The sequence below is a fragment of the Cygnus olor genome, chromosome 17, assembly GCF_009769625.2.
Source record: "Cygnus olor isolate bCygOlo1 chromosome 17, bCygOlo1.pri.v2, whole genome shotgun sequence".
In the NCBI taxonomy this organism is placed as follows: domain Eukaryota; kingdom Metazoa; phylum Chordata; class Aves; order Anseriformes; family Anatidae; genus Cygnus; species Cygnus olor.
The window spans coordinates 17,982-37,035 of NC_049185.1; the positions used below are offsets into that span (position 1 = coordinate 17,982).

Genomic DNA, 19,054 nt, shown 5'->3' on the forward strand with positions numbered 1-19,054 from the left:
TCTGCAGCTTACCATTTCAAATCCATGCTTTGCTTTAATTATATGGTGAACGTTCTCAGCTCCAGGTCTAAAAATAAACCAAATATTACAAAAAAGAAGCAAACATGTAAATAGCCACCTAGGTATGTTATTATAAACCTCTAGCCTATGATATATATACCCTTAATATATATTTGTACTCATATTTCAAATTTTCACTTAAAAAATGAAAATATGGATACATTACAGTAGAGAAGTTTTCCAGTAGAGAAGCTTTCTGCTTCTCTAGAAAAAACAAAAAGCACTTAAAGACAACAGAAGTGTTAAGTGACATAGAAAAGGTGATGAGCAGTGAGTTCAGAAAGCTTGCAAATCATACAAGGTTATTGACATAAAGAAAAGGGCTGACAGCAAAGAACCATAGAAGGGTCCTACAAGACTTGTACATGGAGCAATACAATGGCAGAGAAAATTGTATAGAGAAGTATGAAGTGATGCATGTGGAGAAAAACAATCCGCTTTAAACAGATCAACATAGATAATACAAAATATTATCTATGAAGATAATTAATAATTACATTTCTATCCCTATTAGGGGATAGAAATTCTGACAGCTGAACACTCGGTAGTACCCTCAAAAAAAAATCCAAAGTTAGGAAAATGGAGGAATTACTAGCAAAAGAACAGAAAACAAAATTGAAAAATGGGATTATGGCACTGTACAAAGCCAAGGCTCTCCCACACCTCAAGAATACCATGTGCTGGCTTGGTCCCCCAGCATTAGATGGGGAATCTGGAAAGTTCCTCCTTTTCCGTAAGTTGGAAAGGCTCAGAGAAGAGGAACAAAAGCTATCAAACATACAGAATAGTTTTTCTTTGAGGAACAACTGAGCAGACAAATAAGACTTAACAGACGGGAAAAGAGAAAGTATTAGAGAGGATAAGAATTTTACAAAGTCCAAATAAGGAGAGGGAGAGTGGAAAGGGACTTAGCATTCACTGTCTCTCCAGCACAAGAGACATGCCAATTGAATTAATGGGAACTAGGCTCAAAATGAACAAGTGAAGGAGACTTTTCATTCCAACAGTAGATGACCAGTGGAACTCCTTGACTAACAAGTCCCAAGACCTTTAAAATATGAGTAAAAAATGGACGTGGCTGCAAAGGGAGACTGGAAAATTGCATATAGGAAGAGGGATCCTCTGAGGGTTATTAACTTGACAAACTGCATTAGCTTCAGGAAAGTCTCTAAACTGAAAACACTGGGAGAGTATTTAGAAGGTACCACAGACATTTGCTCTGTTCCTCTTCTTACCTGAATATCCATTTCTGGCACATGCTAAAGACAGGAAATTAGACAGACCCTTGGTCTGAACTACTGGGTGGGTTCCCAGGTTAAGATCTTTTAATTCCATAATCTTTTTCTTAAGGCACATACAGTATCCCCTCCCACAAAACAAAAATATCAAATTGACAAATTGAGAGACGGGTTTGTCAAAATAGTTGACAAATCATAATTTTTTCTTTCTTGTAGTTTAACTACAACCAAACTTGGGGAAGCAGGGGTCTATATATGACTTAAGTACACAATTGTACATTTTATTCAGGTAAGAGGGTCTGCATTGCATTCATTTGCAGATCTGCAGAGTTGTTGTGAGACACTGTGCATAATTTTGGTGTCACCACTTTGAAAGAGATTAAAGTATGGAATGCTGTTCAGAGAAGTGCAGTGTTTTTAGGAAGGGAGAAATAACTTACCACATGAGGTTTAAAACACCTTGTCTAAGAAGTAAAAAAAAATCAAGAGCTGGTATGATTGCAGTGGAAAAACACCTTCCTAGGGTAGGAAATACTCAGAATGAATGAGCAATTCAGTCCAACAAAGTAATCAGAAAAAATGGTAAATGACTTGAAGTCAATGCCTCACCAATTTCATTTTGAAATAATAAATAGACTTTAAAATGATTAATTGTTTTAATGTTCTTCTGCAATAGTGTAACTGTTGGGTCAAGATACAGGATTAAGAGGGAACTGCCAGATAATGAAATAACTACTTCTGAGTATGTATTTTATGGTTAAGGTCAGAAACGGCTATTGAATCCACTTCTGATTCTACAGAAATGAATCTACAACTCACATGTTGGCTAAAAGAGTTTAGAAAGTATTCTAGATCCTGCTCTCATTCTTCACAAATTTGCAACAGTTATTGTCTCTAGAAACACTTGGGAAAAAAAAAAAAAAAGGATTACTTTTGAATGAACAGGAAGAGAACTGGCTTCAGTCTTCACCTGTTCTAATTTCTGCATTAAACAAATTTGGAAATTGGTTAGACTATACAGTAAAAAGGGAAATGATTTGACATGGTCTGTAAGCCACCAAGGAAGGAGAAAGGTGAGCATAAACACTTCAGATTCCAACACTGGATTTGGGATAGTCTGTCATGTATTTGCAAATATTAAGTGCAGGCACTATTTTATTTTTAAAGCTAAACTCTAGATAATAAGGTGATATATTTTAGAGAGTAAAGAAGCTTGCTAGACTATTAATATTGTGCCTGCCTCTGAAAGACAGTAAAGAATTGAGTTTGAGATTAGCCATGGTGAACCAGTGTTGCACCTTGTAGTGAAGGAGGCCAACAACATCCTGAGCTGCATTAGGTGGAATGTTACCAGCAGGTGGACGGAGGTGGTTCTTTATTTCTACTCAGGACTTATGCGGCCACATCTGTGTGCTGTGTTCTGTCTGGGCTCCCCAGGAGAAGACTTGGACTCACTGGGGCAAGTCCAGCGAAGGACCACAAAGATGATTACAGGACTGTAGATCTTTTCATATGATGACAGGCAGACAGAGCTGTGACTGTTTAGCCTGGAGAAGGCCCAGTGTGGAATCTTACCAACATATGCTTGTTGAGAGGGAATGAAGAAGAGGAAGCTGTACTCTCTTCAGTAGTGTACAATGACAGAACAAAAGGCAATGGGCACAAACTGAAAAATGTGAAATTGATATGAATGTAAGAAAAAAAACTTTTTTGTGTGTGCAGTTGTGGTCAAGCACTGGAATCAGTTGCCCAGGGAAGTCGTGGAATCTCCACCCCTGGACTTATTCAAAACCTCACTGGACACGGTCCTGGGCAACCAGCTCTAGCTGACCCTTGGACCATGGACTAGGCAGTCTCAAACATCCCTTCCAACTTTCAATGATTCTGTGAAATCCAGAGATATAGACGCATTTTGGAATAACCATCAGTAGTTCAGTTACCAAGCAATCTGAACTGAAAGACGTGTGCAAACACAACACATGTACATTCTGTGAGACTTTAAAGCACTTTGAAAATAGTAAGCTCAAATGTGTTTTGCCATCAATCTTAGGCTGAGAGGCAGCATTCATTAGCTGACTCACAGAAACAGAATAGAAAATTGTTCCCAGTTTTCCCCTTGTCATTTTTGGCTCAGGTGTGCAAGCCAATACAATGTTTTGTGTAGTTTCTTAATTCTCATCCCTCTGTAATTTTATATACAACATTAAGACAAAGGAGTTAAAGGAGAAGATTTATGTCCCCTATTAAATGGCATTGGAACCTGAAAGCATATGATAAGTCTTCTCCAAATAAGGCCAATACTGCTTAAATTCTTTCATCTAGGAAGAAAACGAAAAAGAACAATGGGATAAAGGGCTACACAGCAATGATGTATGAGGATGGTCAATGGCACATGAAAAATATTTACGTACACCCTGGAAGAATATTTTGTAGTCAACTGACCTGTTGATACATGACTTTGGGTATGAGGTCTCTGCTTGACCTTCAAGTCTTCTCCTCTTCACTGTTTCTTCCATTTCAGTACTTTCTGACATCTCATTTCTTCTCTTGACCTTCAAAACATTGCAAACTTTGCATTGGTAACATTTGATTTTGACTTGTCTATTTTATAACAAAATTCAAAGTAAATATACATTTAAATTTAGCAAAATTGTTCACATATATATAATGAAAACAAACAAACAAAAAGATTCATGAATAAACTACTAGCTTCTTTATTCAAAGGGTTGATAAGCAGAGAGGCCATCCAGAAAATTATGCTCAACAGTTTTAAGCTCAAAATTGTGCTTTCAGGGCATCATATTTTCTCTGTCTTTAGAAGAGTGCCTTGATTTTACTAGGAGTGTAGTTCTAACAGAGATAGTGGGATTTCTTTGGGAGAATTTGGACAGGACATCTTCACTAACTCCATCTTCAGATACATATCCATATTGAAAACAAATCCTGAGCTCTCATTAAACAAAAGCATTCCAAATTAGCTTAACTTTCTTGTTTATGACATATACAGTACTTAGGAAACAATTATTCAGAAATGACCTCATACAGACTTTTACATTGAGGATATTGGACAGGTCAGTTCAGACCTGTAGAAAGTACGCTTAACTAAAGCCAGGAAGGTTCTGAGGTCCTGAGGCAGGACTTCATTTAAAGTCCACTGGAATTAACGTAAGTATTTCACCTGACTTGAATGGTTTTAGCTGAGAATTGAATGCCAATTGAAATTGCCTGACTGGTACCTAGGAATTGGAGAACTGTAGCATTGCCTATGTTTAAATACTTTTGGCTGTAATTTGGAATTTCTCTCTATATATATATTCTGCTTCTACAGACTGTTTAAAATATAATTCAAAACACACACACACAACTTACAAGTTCATAACTGTCATTGTTTACTTCTTTACCTGTAACAGAGGTATTACAAAATTTGGTGAATATTTACACTGGAGTTTCTTTAACCAACTTAAAAGTAAATTTTTGCATTGTACCTCACTTTCTGAGAACAAGGCAGACTATGCTGAACTTGCATATGATATGCTGAAATTGAAAAACTGTAAATACAACTCTAGAACAGCTGTAGAATTAGAATTCCTGACACATGTCACACGTTGATGGCAATGGGGACAATTGTTATTCTTGAAAAAGTGAAAGAAGCCTTCAGAAGAGAAGAATGAACTTTAGAACTGTTAGCGTCACACTGTGATCTGGCATCAGATAGAAGATGCAAGGACATGTGGAGCATAGGCTCCAGAAAATATTGACCATCTAACCTCTTATGCATGAGATCCATACACAGTTTCCTGAAGAAAAATCCCCGTGAACAGAAACCAGAAACATTGGTGCCTGAAATTTATGGCATGTTATGCTGCACATATTTTTATAATAGAAATGTTGTAGAAATATCTGGGGAGGGCAATTAAATACTGGAGTAAGTAAGGTGTACAGGGAAGTGAGTGAGTGAGTTCTCCATGTTTAGAAGTTTTTACATCAAAACATGTTATGTTTGGCGGGGGATGTTACAACACAAGCAAATGAGTGAGACTAAGAGATTACTATTTCATTTTATAAATGAAAGAAGACTATAATATCTAATTAGCAGTTGTAAGACAAAAAAAGGAAGCTTTCGTTGGGGACCAGTAACAAGTTAGAACAAGAAACTGTAAGAATAAACACTATTTTTTCACAACAGAGAAGGATAAATGTTAAGTCCCACACAGACCTTAGTTGGGGCCTGAGCCTGTTCAGTGAATTCATAGAAAATGTGGAAAATGAGACACTCATGAGGTGACAACATTTACTAGTTATACAAAAGACATTACCATTATTACTATCATTATTCAGAGAAACAAATGCATTCTTTCTTTATAAAAACAACAACAAAGAATGTGATGAAATGGCAGGTGGAGTTCAATGTCAGCAAGCATAGTAAAGTACAAGGAATTAAAAAATGCTGTCCACATGCAGTACTGGCTCCAACCCAGCTACTGACATTACGCAGTGAATGTTGGGAGCCACTGGTCATTACTTCATGAAAATACTAGCTGAAAAGTCAGCAGTGGCTGAAAAGGCAAATAGAAATCCAGTAAATTATAGCAAAGTAAAACAAAACAAAAGAGAATACATCGCTATTCCCAATTTCAAATCTATAGTAGTCATACTGAATGCAGTTTTGCTCCCCCTACTTTAAAGATATGGTAGACATGAAGGACAGAGCAGAACAAGGTATTGAAAAGCTTCTGTTCAAGGACGTCTAAGCACACCTGAACTTTTCAGTTTCGAACAGAACATAACTGAAAAGTCGTAGGATATGAATTCATGATGAGAACACAGAAAGGGAAGGTGAATTGTTATTATTGCGCCTACCTTAAATAAGAAGAAAGGGGCATGAAATGCAATGATCTAGCAGCAAGTGTAAAAACAACCAGCAGGACTTTTTCAGGCAGTGCACCCTGAAATTCATTTTATGTGCCAAAATGGAAAAGAAGGTTCCAAAAGCAACTTTGTAAGTTCAGGGAAAAACAGTTCATGAGAACAAATAGAGAGAGAAATTGACTTGTGAAGCCTTTCCAGTGTGAATTGATCGAGACTGGTGAGCTGTCCTGCAAAAAGTATTTTTGTATGCACGGGGATTTATATACTAACCCAAAGCATCTGTTATCAACCACACTCAAAGGCTAAATTCTGGCTAGCTGGATCTTCAGGCTGAGCCAGGAAGGTTATTCATACAGCTTCAGACTTGCTCCTCTGAGCCTTCAATATGTTTTGTACTGTGGTAGTTGATGCTTTCCATGAACCTGTGACAGGGTATGTCATTCCTGCTGTTTTGGAATGGGAGAATATTTGTTCAACAACTCAACAGTTTTAAAAAGACCTTCAGCTTCACCATGATTTTTAAATATGTCCTCAACACTTTTGAGGATAAGAAGGAAATTCACTGGAGAAGTTTCAGGATCTGCTTTATCATCTGGGAGTCCCAGAGTTAGCGAAAAACTATCCCAAGATACTTAGCTTCTTAAAATCAGCCTGAGATAACGCAAAAGAGAAAAGCAGCCTGCAGCAGCGATTCTAGAAGCATTATTGTAGAAAAGTGAAAGCTAGAGGCAGCTTCCTAAGCTTTTTTTGTCTGATGGGAAAAGGTGAAGAGGCATTTATCAGTGAAGACAGAAGTATTTACCTTCTGAGTATGCCATGGGCAAGATCTCCAGAGAATTATTTTTTTTTCTGCAGATGCTGCTAGAAGACTTCCTGTTCAGATGCCTATAACTGAGCTGGCAAACGTCATATGTAGATGTATATATCTGAAAGCTGCAGCAGAATTACTTCACCAGTGTTTCAATGAAAAAGCTAACCTCAGAGTAGAAAAGTATATTTTTATTTAAGAGCAATAATGGCACCATGCTGCAACATACTCATTTGTTTCCCGAAATTATCCAAACATAACCATACAGACTTACCAAAAGATAAATTTTGCTGAAATGAGTTGAGTTCTAGATACATAGTGCAAATGTAGGGATAAGGCAAAAGATGTACATTTTTGTGTTTGAATCTCATTTTTGATACTCTCTCCCACTTATGCAAATCTGAGAATGATGTTAAGACTTATAAACCTAGCACTAACATTTTAAAAGTACAGGAGTCCTGAGAATGCCTTACAAGCTTCAAAAATCATACTATACTGAACACATGTATAAAGCAGCAAATATAATCTGTGGGTACTAACTTTGTGAAAAAACACTAGTAACACATAACAAAAAACACTCATCCAGGTGATACTCTTCCATCAGTAGCTTGTATTAATATGTTGTGTTTCCTTAACTGTATTTGGCTCAAGTCCTGACATTCTCCCTCAAGCAACAACATGCCAGGCTCTTCCAACCCTATGAATAAAACCTAATCAGCATTCCTAACTATAAGGTAATTATTTTAGAAATCAAAAGGGACTAGGATTCATATGAGTAGCATCACTACATCTACTTCATAGTTCAAAATGAGGAAAAAGAAAAGATAACTGACATGACAGCCAGCACCTATGAGCTCATACATGCAAGATTGGGTGGTTCTAGACAGCAATTTCCTTACATGCTTCTGATACAAAGAAGAAACAGATAAAATGAACATTTTTAGCCTATTTGCTAGCTGAAACTAACATCTTGAGGAGTGGAGATGGAGACCAAGATTTGCCTAGATGAAACACTTACACGATCGGTTCCTTTAAGGTATGAAATTGCTCACTTGAGTTTTTCTTCAAGGACTTCCACAGCTGGTGATTAACTACAAGTTATGCTGCAGCTAGGAGTTCTACACATAACTACAGGACTAATCTAACACAGTAGCCCTCTGAGATTGCACTTGTCATCAAGGACAGTGCTAGCTTGTAATGTGGATGGGCTTCCAAGTTCTAGAATATAAATGTGTGAATCAAAGACTCCTCAAGCATGCAAGCAAGGCTAGCTGAGCTTTACTGAAGTAAACCAACAATAAGGCTGGATTTTTTTATCTACAGATCTTAGATGAGGAGAGCTACCCTCTGTGATCCCAGTTATGTTGTTTCAAAAGTCTGGGCAACTTGGGAAAGATTTATATTCCCACTAGTATTACCAAATAATGCTCTTCACGTACCTCAGTCATGCAGCTGGACTTTATCAAAGTGTCAAACATGGCACACAAACAATTCCAGAATGGTATCTGAATGTGCAGGTTTAATTTCACACCAATGCTTGCATAAGTCTCAGGAACACATTACCCTTACAGAATCTTGCACAAATTGACCATACAAATGAGATCTAATCCCACACTCTGCTGTCAAGAAATGACTGTCATAAAATAAAAGCCATTTAATGAAGAGATGAGCTGAAGAACATCTTGGCAAAAGTTAGAAATTGATCCCTACAGACAGAACAAAATGAGTAAGAGACACACACACACACATCCCTCAGAGTGCGCAGAGGCTATTATAAAGCCCCATGAGCAAACACCATCACTTAGACTTTTAGAAGCAGTTCTTAGGAGCAACCATCAAATGATCATGTCTGTCAAAATGGAGATAAAGAGTACATAACCTGCAGCAACTTCTGGGTGATATCCATCAGATTTGACATGGCTATGGAAAGTTGCATGAGAAGTGCTGTTGAAATGGTTGTGTGGTTAACATTTATCAAACAATAATTTGCTAGTTAATCTTCATTTTGTCTCAGCTTTCCAAAACCCTGGGGATTTTCAAGAAACTGGTGGAAGACCTTTTATCAGTTCATATATCCATGAAATAGGAATGTGAATAAACAGAAACTACAGCTAACATCCTCTGTGAAAACCATGTATTCTTCTAGTTCAAATAAAAATGTCTCAAGAATTCTGCATCTCAAGAAAATTCAGAGAACTGAAGGAACGGCAGACAATTTGTATTTCTTTCAATATTTCATGTCTGATGATGCTCTTGGCTGCTTTATCTTCTTGGCAGTAACAGGACTAAGTTGTGATCATGTGTATCAGGTTCTGACAGAGAAAAAGACGATGATCTCACTTTTGCCTGCTCACATGAAGTGTGGCAATACTGCAGTCTTCTAAGACTGAAATGGAATGCCTTGAAGGCAGAAACACATGGGTGTTCATTATTTGTGGGCATCCAGAACTATAGGAGGTGATGCCAAAGGCCATAATGTCATTCAAAAATTGACTCGCCTTAGGATCAAAAAAGACTTTTCATTGAATTGACTTACTTTTATCTTAAACAAGACCAACAAGACTTCTTTTTGTTTTTAAACTAAACCAACTAGAATAGAAACATTAATTAATGCTTGTCATTTAATTATTGTCAATTTAAATGTATATGATGTGGAATACGCAGCAGACATAGCTAAATTATGTCAAGTTGTGCAAGAAAGAAATAAAGGCTAGTGCACTCTGATGAAAAAAAAAATCTAGAAGAAGAAGGAGCCTCTAGTTGAGCTGCTAGCCAGAATAATCCAGTCTCAAGTGCTTCAGAATTTACATACCAAAATCAAAATCCCCAGGAAATAACACTCAACAAAACCAGCACATGTGAATATTCTAATATTACCTTCTTTATGCCTATACTGTGCAATGGCATAGAGCTTTTACATTATTTTCTGATAGCAAATCAGGCTGAGCCACTAAATGCCTCTGTAAACTTCAGGGAAGAAGGAAAAAATCTGCTCACTGGTCACAAAGAAATAAATAGGATGAGCAAAATAAGATGAATTCATTTGTTCTAGTTTTATTTCTATACTTCAAAGCTTATATTGAAGATGTGACCAGAATAACTAGATGACAACCCTATAGGTATAATGTGTTCAAAACCCAATCTAGTCTTCCAGCTATCTCAGATCTACCTCTAACTCATAATTACCTCTCCTTGTAAAACTCACTCCACAGGTATTTTTCACTTCTTTCAGCTCTCAGTGGGTATGCAAGCATATACTCACATTTGCACCCTCCCAAGAAACAGCTTTTGTATTAAACATTCATCTAGGCAAAGTAAGAATTCAGGAGAACACTACCCTATTCTCCTGAGGTCAAGCTCAAACTTCTTCCTGAACAGACTGAAGCCAGCTTTACAGAAGCAATCCTCCCTCAGAATCCCATTACTGTGATTTAATTCTAATGTACCTTACCAGAAAACTACTGTAGTCTTTTCTACCAGTGAGCCAAAGTTTCTGAGTCTGTAAGGAACGTTTTACATTTCATTAACAGCTTTAAACAATGCACTAGCTTTGTTTGCAAGTGCATTTGGTGAGTTTACTATGACTTCATATATATATGCTTTTGTTTTGTCTGACTAGATCTGACTTGGAATGCAAGATCATTAATCTAAAAACAATGCAAAACACCCTTCTGAAATCAATTCTTTGGTGAAGGCAACAACTGAGGTGAGTCCTCGGCTAATGTGAAGTTGTGAAGCTCAAAGTAACTAAAGATCTGCAAAATACTGTATGTGAATGCTGAATTAAGTAATGCCCAACATATTCATTGAATCATTTATTTTTATGAGGCTGAAAGGATACAGGGAAAAACAGTGAAGTGGTCTGTAGAAAATGGATGTAAATCGTCAAGATTTCCAAGGATTACTCGAATTGCTTCCTGGAGATAGAGAAGATGAAAAAAAAAAAAGAGGGAAAAATATTAACAATATAACCACAATTCCATTGTGAAGTACAGTTTCAAGGAGTGGGAAAAATTTAAAATAACCTTACAGTTTGCATGAGTTGTGGAAAGCACATTCTAGATACATACAGCTTTGCTTATCCTTTTCCCCTTCTTCTCCCCACTCCCTCTGTATCACCTTGAGTGCACTGCAGTAAGACTAACAGAAGTTGACGTGAATGAACATCTTCTTAAATTAACATAGAAACACTTGTTTTTCTGAAGAACATGGGCTTTTAAATTTACGAAGTTTCCTTTTTCCAGCAAAACACATTCGGTATTTATTTCAAAAATAAGAATATTCCTCTTTCTCTGAATGCTGAACCAATTCAACTTAGAGAAGAGGAAACTAAGGGATGACCTCACTGCTATTGACAGCTTCCTCATGAAGGGGAGCAGAGGGGCAGGCACTGATCTCTTCTCTCTGATCACACCGACAGGACCTAAGGGAACTGCATGGAGCTGTGACAGGGGAGGTTCAGGTTGGATACTAGATAAAGATTCTTCACTGAGAGTGTGGTCAAGCACTGAACAATGTTCCCCAGGGAAGTGGTCATGGACCCAGGCCTGTCTGTATTCAGGCAGTGTTTGGACAATGCTCTTAGATACATAGTTTAACTATTAGTTTGCACTATGTGGAGTCAGAAGTTAGGCTTGATGATCCTTGTGCATCCCTTCCAACTCAGGATATTCTATGATTCTAGTTGTAACAATTCATTTACAGAGAAACTGTAATTCAGCCCCAACAAATTCCTGTTTTACAAAAAGGAAGCTTTTTTTTTGGTATTATTGTTAATTATTTTTCAAAGACGACAAATAGTAATTTTCCATATCAAAATCAGCAAATTGTCTTCAACAATATTTACAATGCTATTACCATACTCTGAAGATTTTTTAAATTAAGTAATAGGAGTATTTTTTAAGTAAGCAACATATTTGCCTCATTTCCTTGGGAATGAAAGGGTCTTTCTTCTGTCTCAAATAGGGAAAAGATGAGGAGATCTCATCAGCTATGACCAAGCATGGTTGCAAAGTAATGGCATCAATACAAGAACATCCACTGGTTGCACTGGCTCCACAGTTACGACAAAAGCACATGCAATTTAGCATTAGGAAGAAAACACTCTGTCAATCCAGTTTTGCCACATGCAAAAAAAGCACATGCAATTTAGCATTAGAAAGAAAGCACTCTGTCAATCTAGTTTTGCCACAGCTCCTTAAAAAACAGGAGTGTTTCACAGCTAATGAAGCCTAAGAAGTTAAAAGTAGTGGTCAGGTCCTACACCAAGAGTGAAACCATGGGAAAATTCTACTTCAGAATGAATCTGAACAGGAATCAGAACAGAATGGTGTGTAACTAGCTCCACAAACATGAGTTTCCATTTATCCAATTCATTAGATTATTTGAAATATTTCAAATAAAAGCATTATTCTTTTTTTTCCAGGCCAATTGTGCATTTTGATGAAATTATTTGAAGTATTTTTTCACCCTTGTACTTTCCCAAGTTCTCCATTATTCTATTTAGAAATGTTTCATTTAACATGATGTTCACAGCCCCGTAGTGAATAAAAGATTTACACAGCTGAACATTCAGCTAAGGCCCCATGGACCTGCTTTATATCCTAGTCCTACCTCTAACTCCTTGACAGCACTTTCAGTGTTATCTAGTTCAGAAGCACTGGGAAACAAACAGAGAGAATTAGTCCCACCCCAGTCACAAAACAATGGAATTACATTCATTGGCAGAGTTCAAATGACAACAAAACATCATGAACAAGGCATATTCTCACTACATAGAGGAAATACTTAGCAGGAATTTGAATTCTTAAAATATTGTTCTTAAAAATTCTATTATTTCAGAAGGATTGTTTCTTTTGATTTGTGTCCATTTGTATACTGTATGCACATAGACAGAACAAATAAGAGGTCAGATCTTTTCAGTCAATCCCCACTAACTGTTATGATTTCTTTTTGACAAGGTGGCCTCAAACTAACACTTCTGTCTTCCAACCTATCAATTATCCATTCTACATTCTAGTCAAGAGACAAAAAGAAGCCATCAGAACTTGTCCCTTAATTCCATCCACAATGCAGAACCGTTGAAGAAATGGGCTTCGCATCACTGAAGTAGGGCCGTTTGATGCTGGTAATTGTGTACTGCATACATCAGACTTTGCTCTCACAATGTTAAATACATCTTTTGTAAACTATCTTCTCAAACATTGCTTGCTGCTAGGTATCAGCCAACAATAAAATATACAGTGAGAAATAAGGTCTTTAAAAAAATCAGAATCCATTAAAAAGTAAACAAATCACATAATTGTTACTTGGAAATAAGTAAATTAAGTGGAATATAAGTAATCATGGCATGCAAGTATTCTCTGATTTATGGTTTGGTAGTGCAGTCATTTTTATATCTAATACATTCAGGGTCCCTAGTCAGAACTTGGTCAGAGATGAGAACTTTCCTTCCTCTTCAGAAATGCTCTCTCCTTGTTTGACACTAACAAGTTAATGAAAGGAATTGCACAACATGCCACAATAGGAGGAAATGGATATCACCCATCCAAGTCTTACACTGTGGTCATGATGACTTCATTAAGCAGCAGGGAAATGAAAGATTCAGTAAGGTGATGAGGAGAAAAAGGTGGAAAAAGTGGAAGAAACCAAGGAACATTCCAGGGTCTCCTGGCACAGGTGTCAGACTTGCTATCTGATTGCAGGGGATTCATTTGGCTGGATTTGGGGGCACCTGGGAAGGGGTGATTTTCTTTTTAAGCCTGGAATGCAGAGATGCAAAAATGGAGTCATCTTTCTGACTTTAAAGAAAGAAAGAACCTTTATTGTTACCTCATTTTCCCTACGTATTTAGAAGACCTTCAGTGAAGATGACTTCACACTAGCAAAAGCCTGCACATGTCACAATCAGCTCTGTGATCAGCTGGGATCAACTCTTTCAAGTTTCTGTAGGAAATCTATCCTGAGAGTGGTCACAATCTTATTGCGGAGAAAACAAAGTTTCACTTCCCAAATCCCAAGGCTGGCTGATAATGTTTCTCTGAACATAAGACTATATATGCATGTAGGAGTTACAATTTTACATTTTACTCTCTTTTACGAATTAGGAATGAATCAGATGCTTTGCATAAGTACCCCCTATCACTTCATTTCAGTGTGGCAAAGGACACTGTGGCAAGGGCTATATATCTTCCATAGACATCTCTTGTCCCTGTTGCATGAACATGGTGACTTTCACAGCAAAGAGACAGTGAAGAAAAAAGATTTTTGAGTTGTTTCTCATGTTTCTCATCCAGCTTCAGAGCTACATTCAGAATCTCTGCCAGGTATTAAAGATCTTGAAAATAGTCCAAATTTAATTCAAGAAACATCTGCAAAAGGAGTTCTGCCTTCTGAAGAGGAAGATCACAGCTGCTCTGAGCTACTGCTAGATCAGATACACTGATTCTTCTCTCCAGTGCTTAAAGGCAAGATCATCTAATTCATAACACATTATCTTTAAGTCTTCTTCAGCCTAATAACAGTTACTTCCTGAATAAAACCAGGCTCTGGCAATGTCTTTGTGTATGTGATTACCCAAGGAAATTCACTTTTGTTGAGAAAACCACTCTTATAGACAGAAACCCAAGGGAGTCGTTCCATATGGAATTTTAGCCCTGCTGCATAAAAACAGGTTTTTTATGATGGCACAGGGCTTCTCTGTTTCTTTGATGCAAGCATATCTGCTGACCCAAAAGGACCTCAGTCTTAGTTCCTGTATGCTTGCCATCATCTGGAAAGAGAGATAATCTCAACAGTTTTACAAGACTTCCCAAAAGCCTTTGAGGGCATCACCCTTGAACTGCTGTCTGCTGATGATCACAGCCTTGAAGGATGTACACAAAGAGACAGATTATGCTAATAGAGCCACTGGTTTTGCTTATTTTAATTTTATTAATGTTTATGAATACTAACATTTATACTAACATAATAAACTATTAATATAGTTTATCAGAAGTTGACAGTAACAAAGTATAAAGTTTCAGACCAAGTTTCAGATATACAGAACACTCCTGTGGCAGAACACAATCTATAAACACCTGGTTTTGAATGCTATTCTTAAACCTGAGCAGTAGTATCTCCTTTTGCCAGAACAGCTTAAACTTCTACGATGATTAGAGCCCACAGCCTCAAGGATTGAGTCCCCTCTCAAATTAAAACCTCCAAAAACTTCTTGAGTGGGTTGGTCAAGGTTTTGTTCACTCACAAAAGGATCTGTTTATCATATCTGCATGTCTAAATTAGCAAATACAAGCAGATTCCTCCAAGGCAATAGCCTCAGGGAATATTATTTTTTCACCTTTTAAAGATCAACCTCCTTTCTTGTTTTACATCTTCCCCACCTGACCAGACTAACCAGCACACTGCGATTAAGTTACTTTGCTGTCTAGTAACTGTAACTTCCTATTTGAGGCTTACCACACAACCATTACCTCCCACAACTCTTATTCATTCATTATCCTCTGCACACCCAAAGGCTATTTTCCTTTCTCTTCCTTGAACGCCAGCAACACTGACAGACTAAAATACTGTCCTTTCACTATCATTTCTCAGGCTTGTCACTATGATACCTTCTATAAATTGAGAGAAGCAGTTATCAAAGAAGTCCTCCTCAGTTCCTCTACCTGCAGGAGAGGCATGCTGTTGTTTCAAAACAACAAGTTTGTCTTAAACATTTGAAATAAGAGGGGCAGTAGAAAGGGAACCTTCAGAGAAAAAAATCCTGAGAGTAAAAGAAACTACTCCCAGGTGCCAGGGAGAGTTTCTAAAGACTGTGTATATATCCACGAGTGCATTATTGCAAGACCAGCAAAAGGCAATTTGCTAACAACTGACAGCCTAATAAATAAGTACACATTGAGTATGGAGCTCCAAGGTTCTACAGCTTCTAAATTTGATTCTATGATTCTGCAGTGGGTAATATTGGTGGTAGGGGGACAGTTGGACCAGATGACCTTGGAGATCTTTTCCAACCTTAATGATTTTATGATTCTAAATTAAAAACAAAATTTCAAAACACTGGCAGTAAAAATAGACTATTTTTCCAATGAGGCAAGAAATCCATACAGGGAACTGAAATACAATATTTTTTTATGGCTCATGTTACTCTCCCATGCCAATGCTCAGTGTGTACAACAAACTAAAGCAAAACAGCAGCTTTTAAGTGACAACTTTCATAGGGAAAGAAGGCAAGAAATGAGGAGCCCCCAAAATTTGTATTAACATTCTCATATTAACTCAGTTCTACAAATGATTATCAAGCTGCAGGTTGACTTTTCAGCTTTAACTTTCTTACCTTTTGAAGCTACCATAACGGATTTTAAACTTATACACAAGTCTGCCTGCATGAAGAAACCTTGTTTCAGGCAACAGATATGTAAATGGTTTTAATGACATATTTTTCTTCCTCAGTGTACACCTAGGGAAGCAAAAGAATTAAAGGTAAATTATTAAAACCCTTAACCAGATTTCATTCTGTCACAGTATAAGAAAAGATTACATGCAACTAGTGGGGACGGGAGGAAGAGGGAGTCTGGCAAAGGGCAGGAGCATGGAAGGACAGCCCAGCACTGGAGGTGGTTCTGGAGCAGAGCCTTCTAGTGGAAGGAAGGGGCCTGTGGAAGATGCCATGCCCAAAGCCCTCCTGCCTGCTGAGAGGGGAGACACCATCGCCCTCCTCCTCCTCACCCTCTCTGCTGGCCTGCTAGGCCAACAGGGTGCCACAGGCCCCTTGGGCAACCCTGACGCGGGGACACCACCTCCACCTGTCCTGCCAAGAGAGCTTTCTGCAGGGGACAGGGGCTGACAGCCTGCTCCCAGGTGCCAGAGGCCTATCAGGCACCATGCCGGCTCTGGGCCAGCAGCGGAGTGAGGGGGCTGTCTGCCCCGGGAGGGGCTGCGCGGTGCCTACCCGTGCCGTCGCCTCGGAGAGCAGAGTAGAGACCGAAGCACCCGGCCCGGCAGCCCCCCTCAAGTGCCAGCAGGCCTCTTCGCCGCCGCCTGCCCCAGCGCCACCTCGGCCGCAGCGTTCGCTGAACGGGAGGAGCCGTCCGCAGCGGCCCGGACCGGCCCTTCGCAGCGGCGGGTGGAGTCGCTGCCGGCGGCGGGTCGGAACTGCGGCCGGAGAGGAGATGGCGCTGGGGCCGCCGGCCGGCGTGAGGTTCCGCACGAGGAGACGACCAGCGGCGCCCGGCAGGACGGCCCACCCGCGCCGCCCCGCGACACCGGCCCGCTGGCAGCCCGCCCCACGAGATGGCTGTCGCGGGAGTGTCAAGGGGAAGCGGTGAGGCACCCGGCAACGCTGTCCCCGGGGCGCATAGCAGGGAAGCCGCAGGAGACGTCTGAGTTGCCTCGGGGGAGGCTCGGGGTCACTTCCCAGCCGCAGCACCTCCTCTTCCCGTTCTCCCCGTCTCCTCTGCCTTGCCACAGAGTCCGGGCTCTGGGTCACCTGGGCTGCCTCTGGCCTCAGCTCCAGTTCCCTCACAGCCACGTCATGTTCTGCACTAGTTGCAGATGCTGCTGAACTTCAGAGCCAGCGGCATTTTGCTACTGGAAGCAGTTGTTGTAGCAGTTTGTGTTCCAGTGTGAAACAAAAGCACCAGAGGAGTTGTTGCCCCTTTATCTTGTGCCAGGTCTTAAAACCATTTTCAAAGGAGTGTGGGTTCTGCCTCGGTTTCTCAATGCAACATTAACTCTGGTGCCTAATGACAAACCCTTGACAGCAGCTCTGCCCTTTCTCTTCTAAATTTCAATGATGTCAGTTTTGTCTTTTGCTTTAGGAACTCTTCATGCAAAGATTCCCAGGTATTTTTTCATTCCTCCAATAAATAGAGTGTGCTTCCTTGGAGGGTGACAAAAATGCTACAGCAGAAGTCTTGTCTCATCAGGTTTTTTGTTTTGTTTTGTTTTGTTTTAAGGGAAATGACCACTCGAGCCTTTCTGGCAACCATGTTTTACAGACACAACTGAAAAGCTGTAATAACCAATGACCTAACAAAGCAATGATCAAAAAAGGAAACATTTATTACCCCATGAAAGCCTAAAGGTTATATTTATAGGAAAAACAATGACCAGATTAGTTTTCTGTATGTTTCAAGAGAACGCACATGCCAAAAAGGTACAGTAGAAATACAGAGTAATCTCCTTTAAAAATCAGATCCAAAAGTAGTCCTCTGGAGAAGTTTGTGTTTGCTTCCCTCCTGGGGAAACTGCCTAGGCATAGTGAAAGCAGACTGCAAATGTACCAGGGAGTGGCTAGTGTGAATGCAGGAAGGTTTATTCTCCATCCTATGCTCACAAGCTGTGCACCTGCTTTTGCAGCAGAAGGCAATTCTGCAGTATTAGATGCAGTATACCAATTGTGTTCAAACAGAAAATGGCAGACATAATCCTGAGCTGTAACACTCAGGTGTGGCATGACATTTCTTATGAAAATCTCAGGATGCCCAGGATCAGGCCCTCTCTGAATGGAACAGAGCATGAAGCGGTGTCTTTTGCAATGGCAGGAGACACCAGCAGCCATTGCACTAAAGACAATTCAGTGATCTCAAGTACTGTGTGTTTAGAGATGGAAAATGTATTATTCCTGGGGGACAAAGTGACAAAGAAAAACAAAGAGATCTAGTGACAAAAAGAACTTCTGACAGTTACCTATCTGTGGGTTTTCTCTTGTGGAGAAGAACCAGCAACCCAGCATGTTGAACACAGACAAGCTTAGACAAGTGCTTGTACTACTTTGGAGCTTATAGGGAGCATCTGCACTCCTTCTGCCTCTCAAGAAATGTCCATAGAACCCAAAACCTGTTCTCATTAAAAAAAAAAAAAAATAGTGATAGTGTTCATTTCAATCTATACAGGTATACAGAATGAGAAAGAAGGTCTTAAGCTTCTGGAATAACAATTTGCATTTAGTTATCAAAAAGACCTGTACAATCTTAACAGAATCAGTAGACAGTCATAAAAACTTGCTACTCTCCAACCATTTCACAAGGAGACTTTATTAAGGTTAGTAAAGTACTCCAAGATCATCTAGTTCACCTGT

The 19,054-nt window shown here is 39.2% G+C and overlaps 1 protein-coding gene across 1 annotated transcript in view; it reads right to left on the reverse strand.

Moving 5' to 3' along the window:
* Window positions 1-17,763, reverse strand: part of MAJIN (membrane anchored junction protein) — a 30,920-nt gene extending 13,157 nt beyond the window's left edge. Inside the window, exons 1-8 of the mRNA XM_040577230.1 lie at window positions 16,925-17,763; window positions 16,310-16,432; window positions 12,589-12,634; window positions 10,817-10,892; window positions 7,250-7,375; window positions 4,668-4,699; window positions 3,741-3,850; window positions 13-67 (exon numbers count right to left, since the gene is read on the reverse strand). Of these exons, the coding sequence (XP_040433164.1) occupies window positions 13-67; window positions 3,741-3,850; window positions 4,668-4,699; window positions 7,250-7,375; window positions 10,817-10,892; window positions 12,589-12,634; window positions 16,310-16,410 (546 nt within the window). The 5' untranslated portion in view covers window positions 16,411-16,432; window positions 16,925-17,763. The remainder of the gene's footprint in view (window positions 1-12; window positions 68-3,740; window positions 3,851-4,667; window positions 4,700-7,249; window positions 7,376-10,816; window positions 10,893-12,588; window positions 12,635-16,309; window positions 16,433-16,924) is intronic.
* Window positions 17,764-19,054: the final 1,291 nt, after the last annotated feature.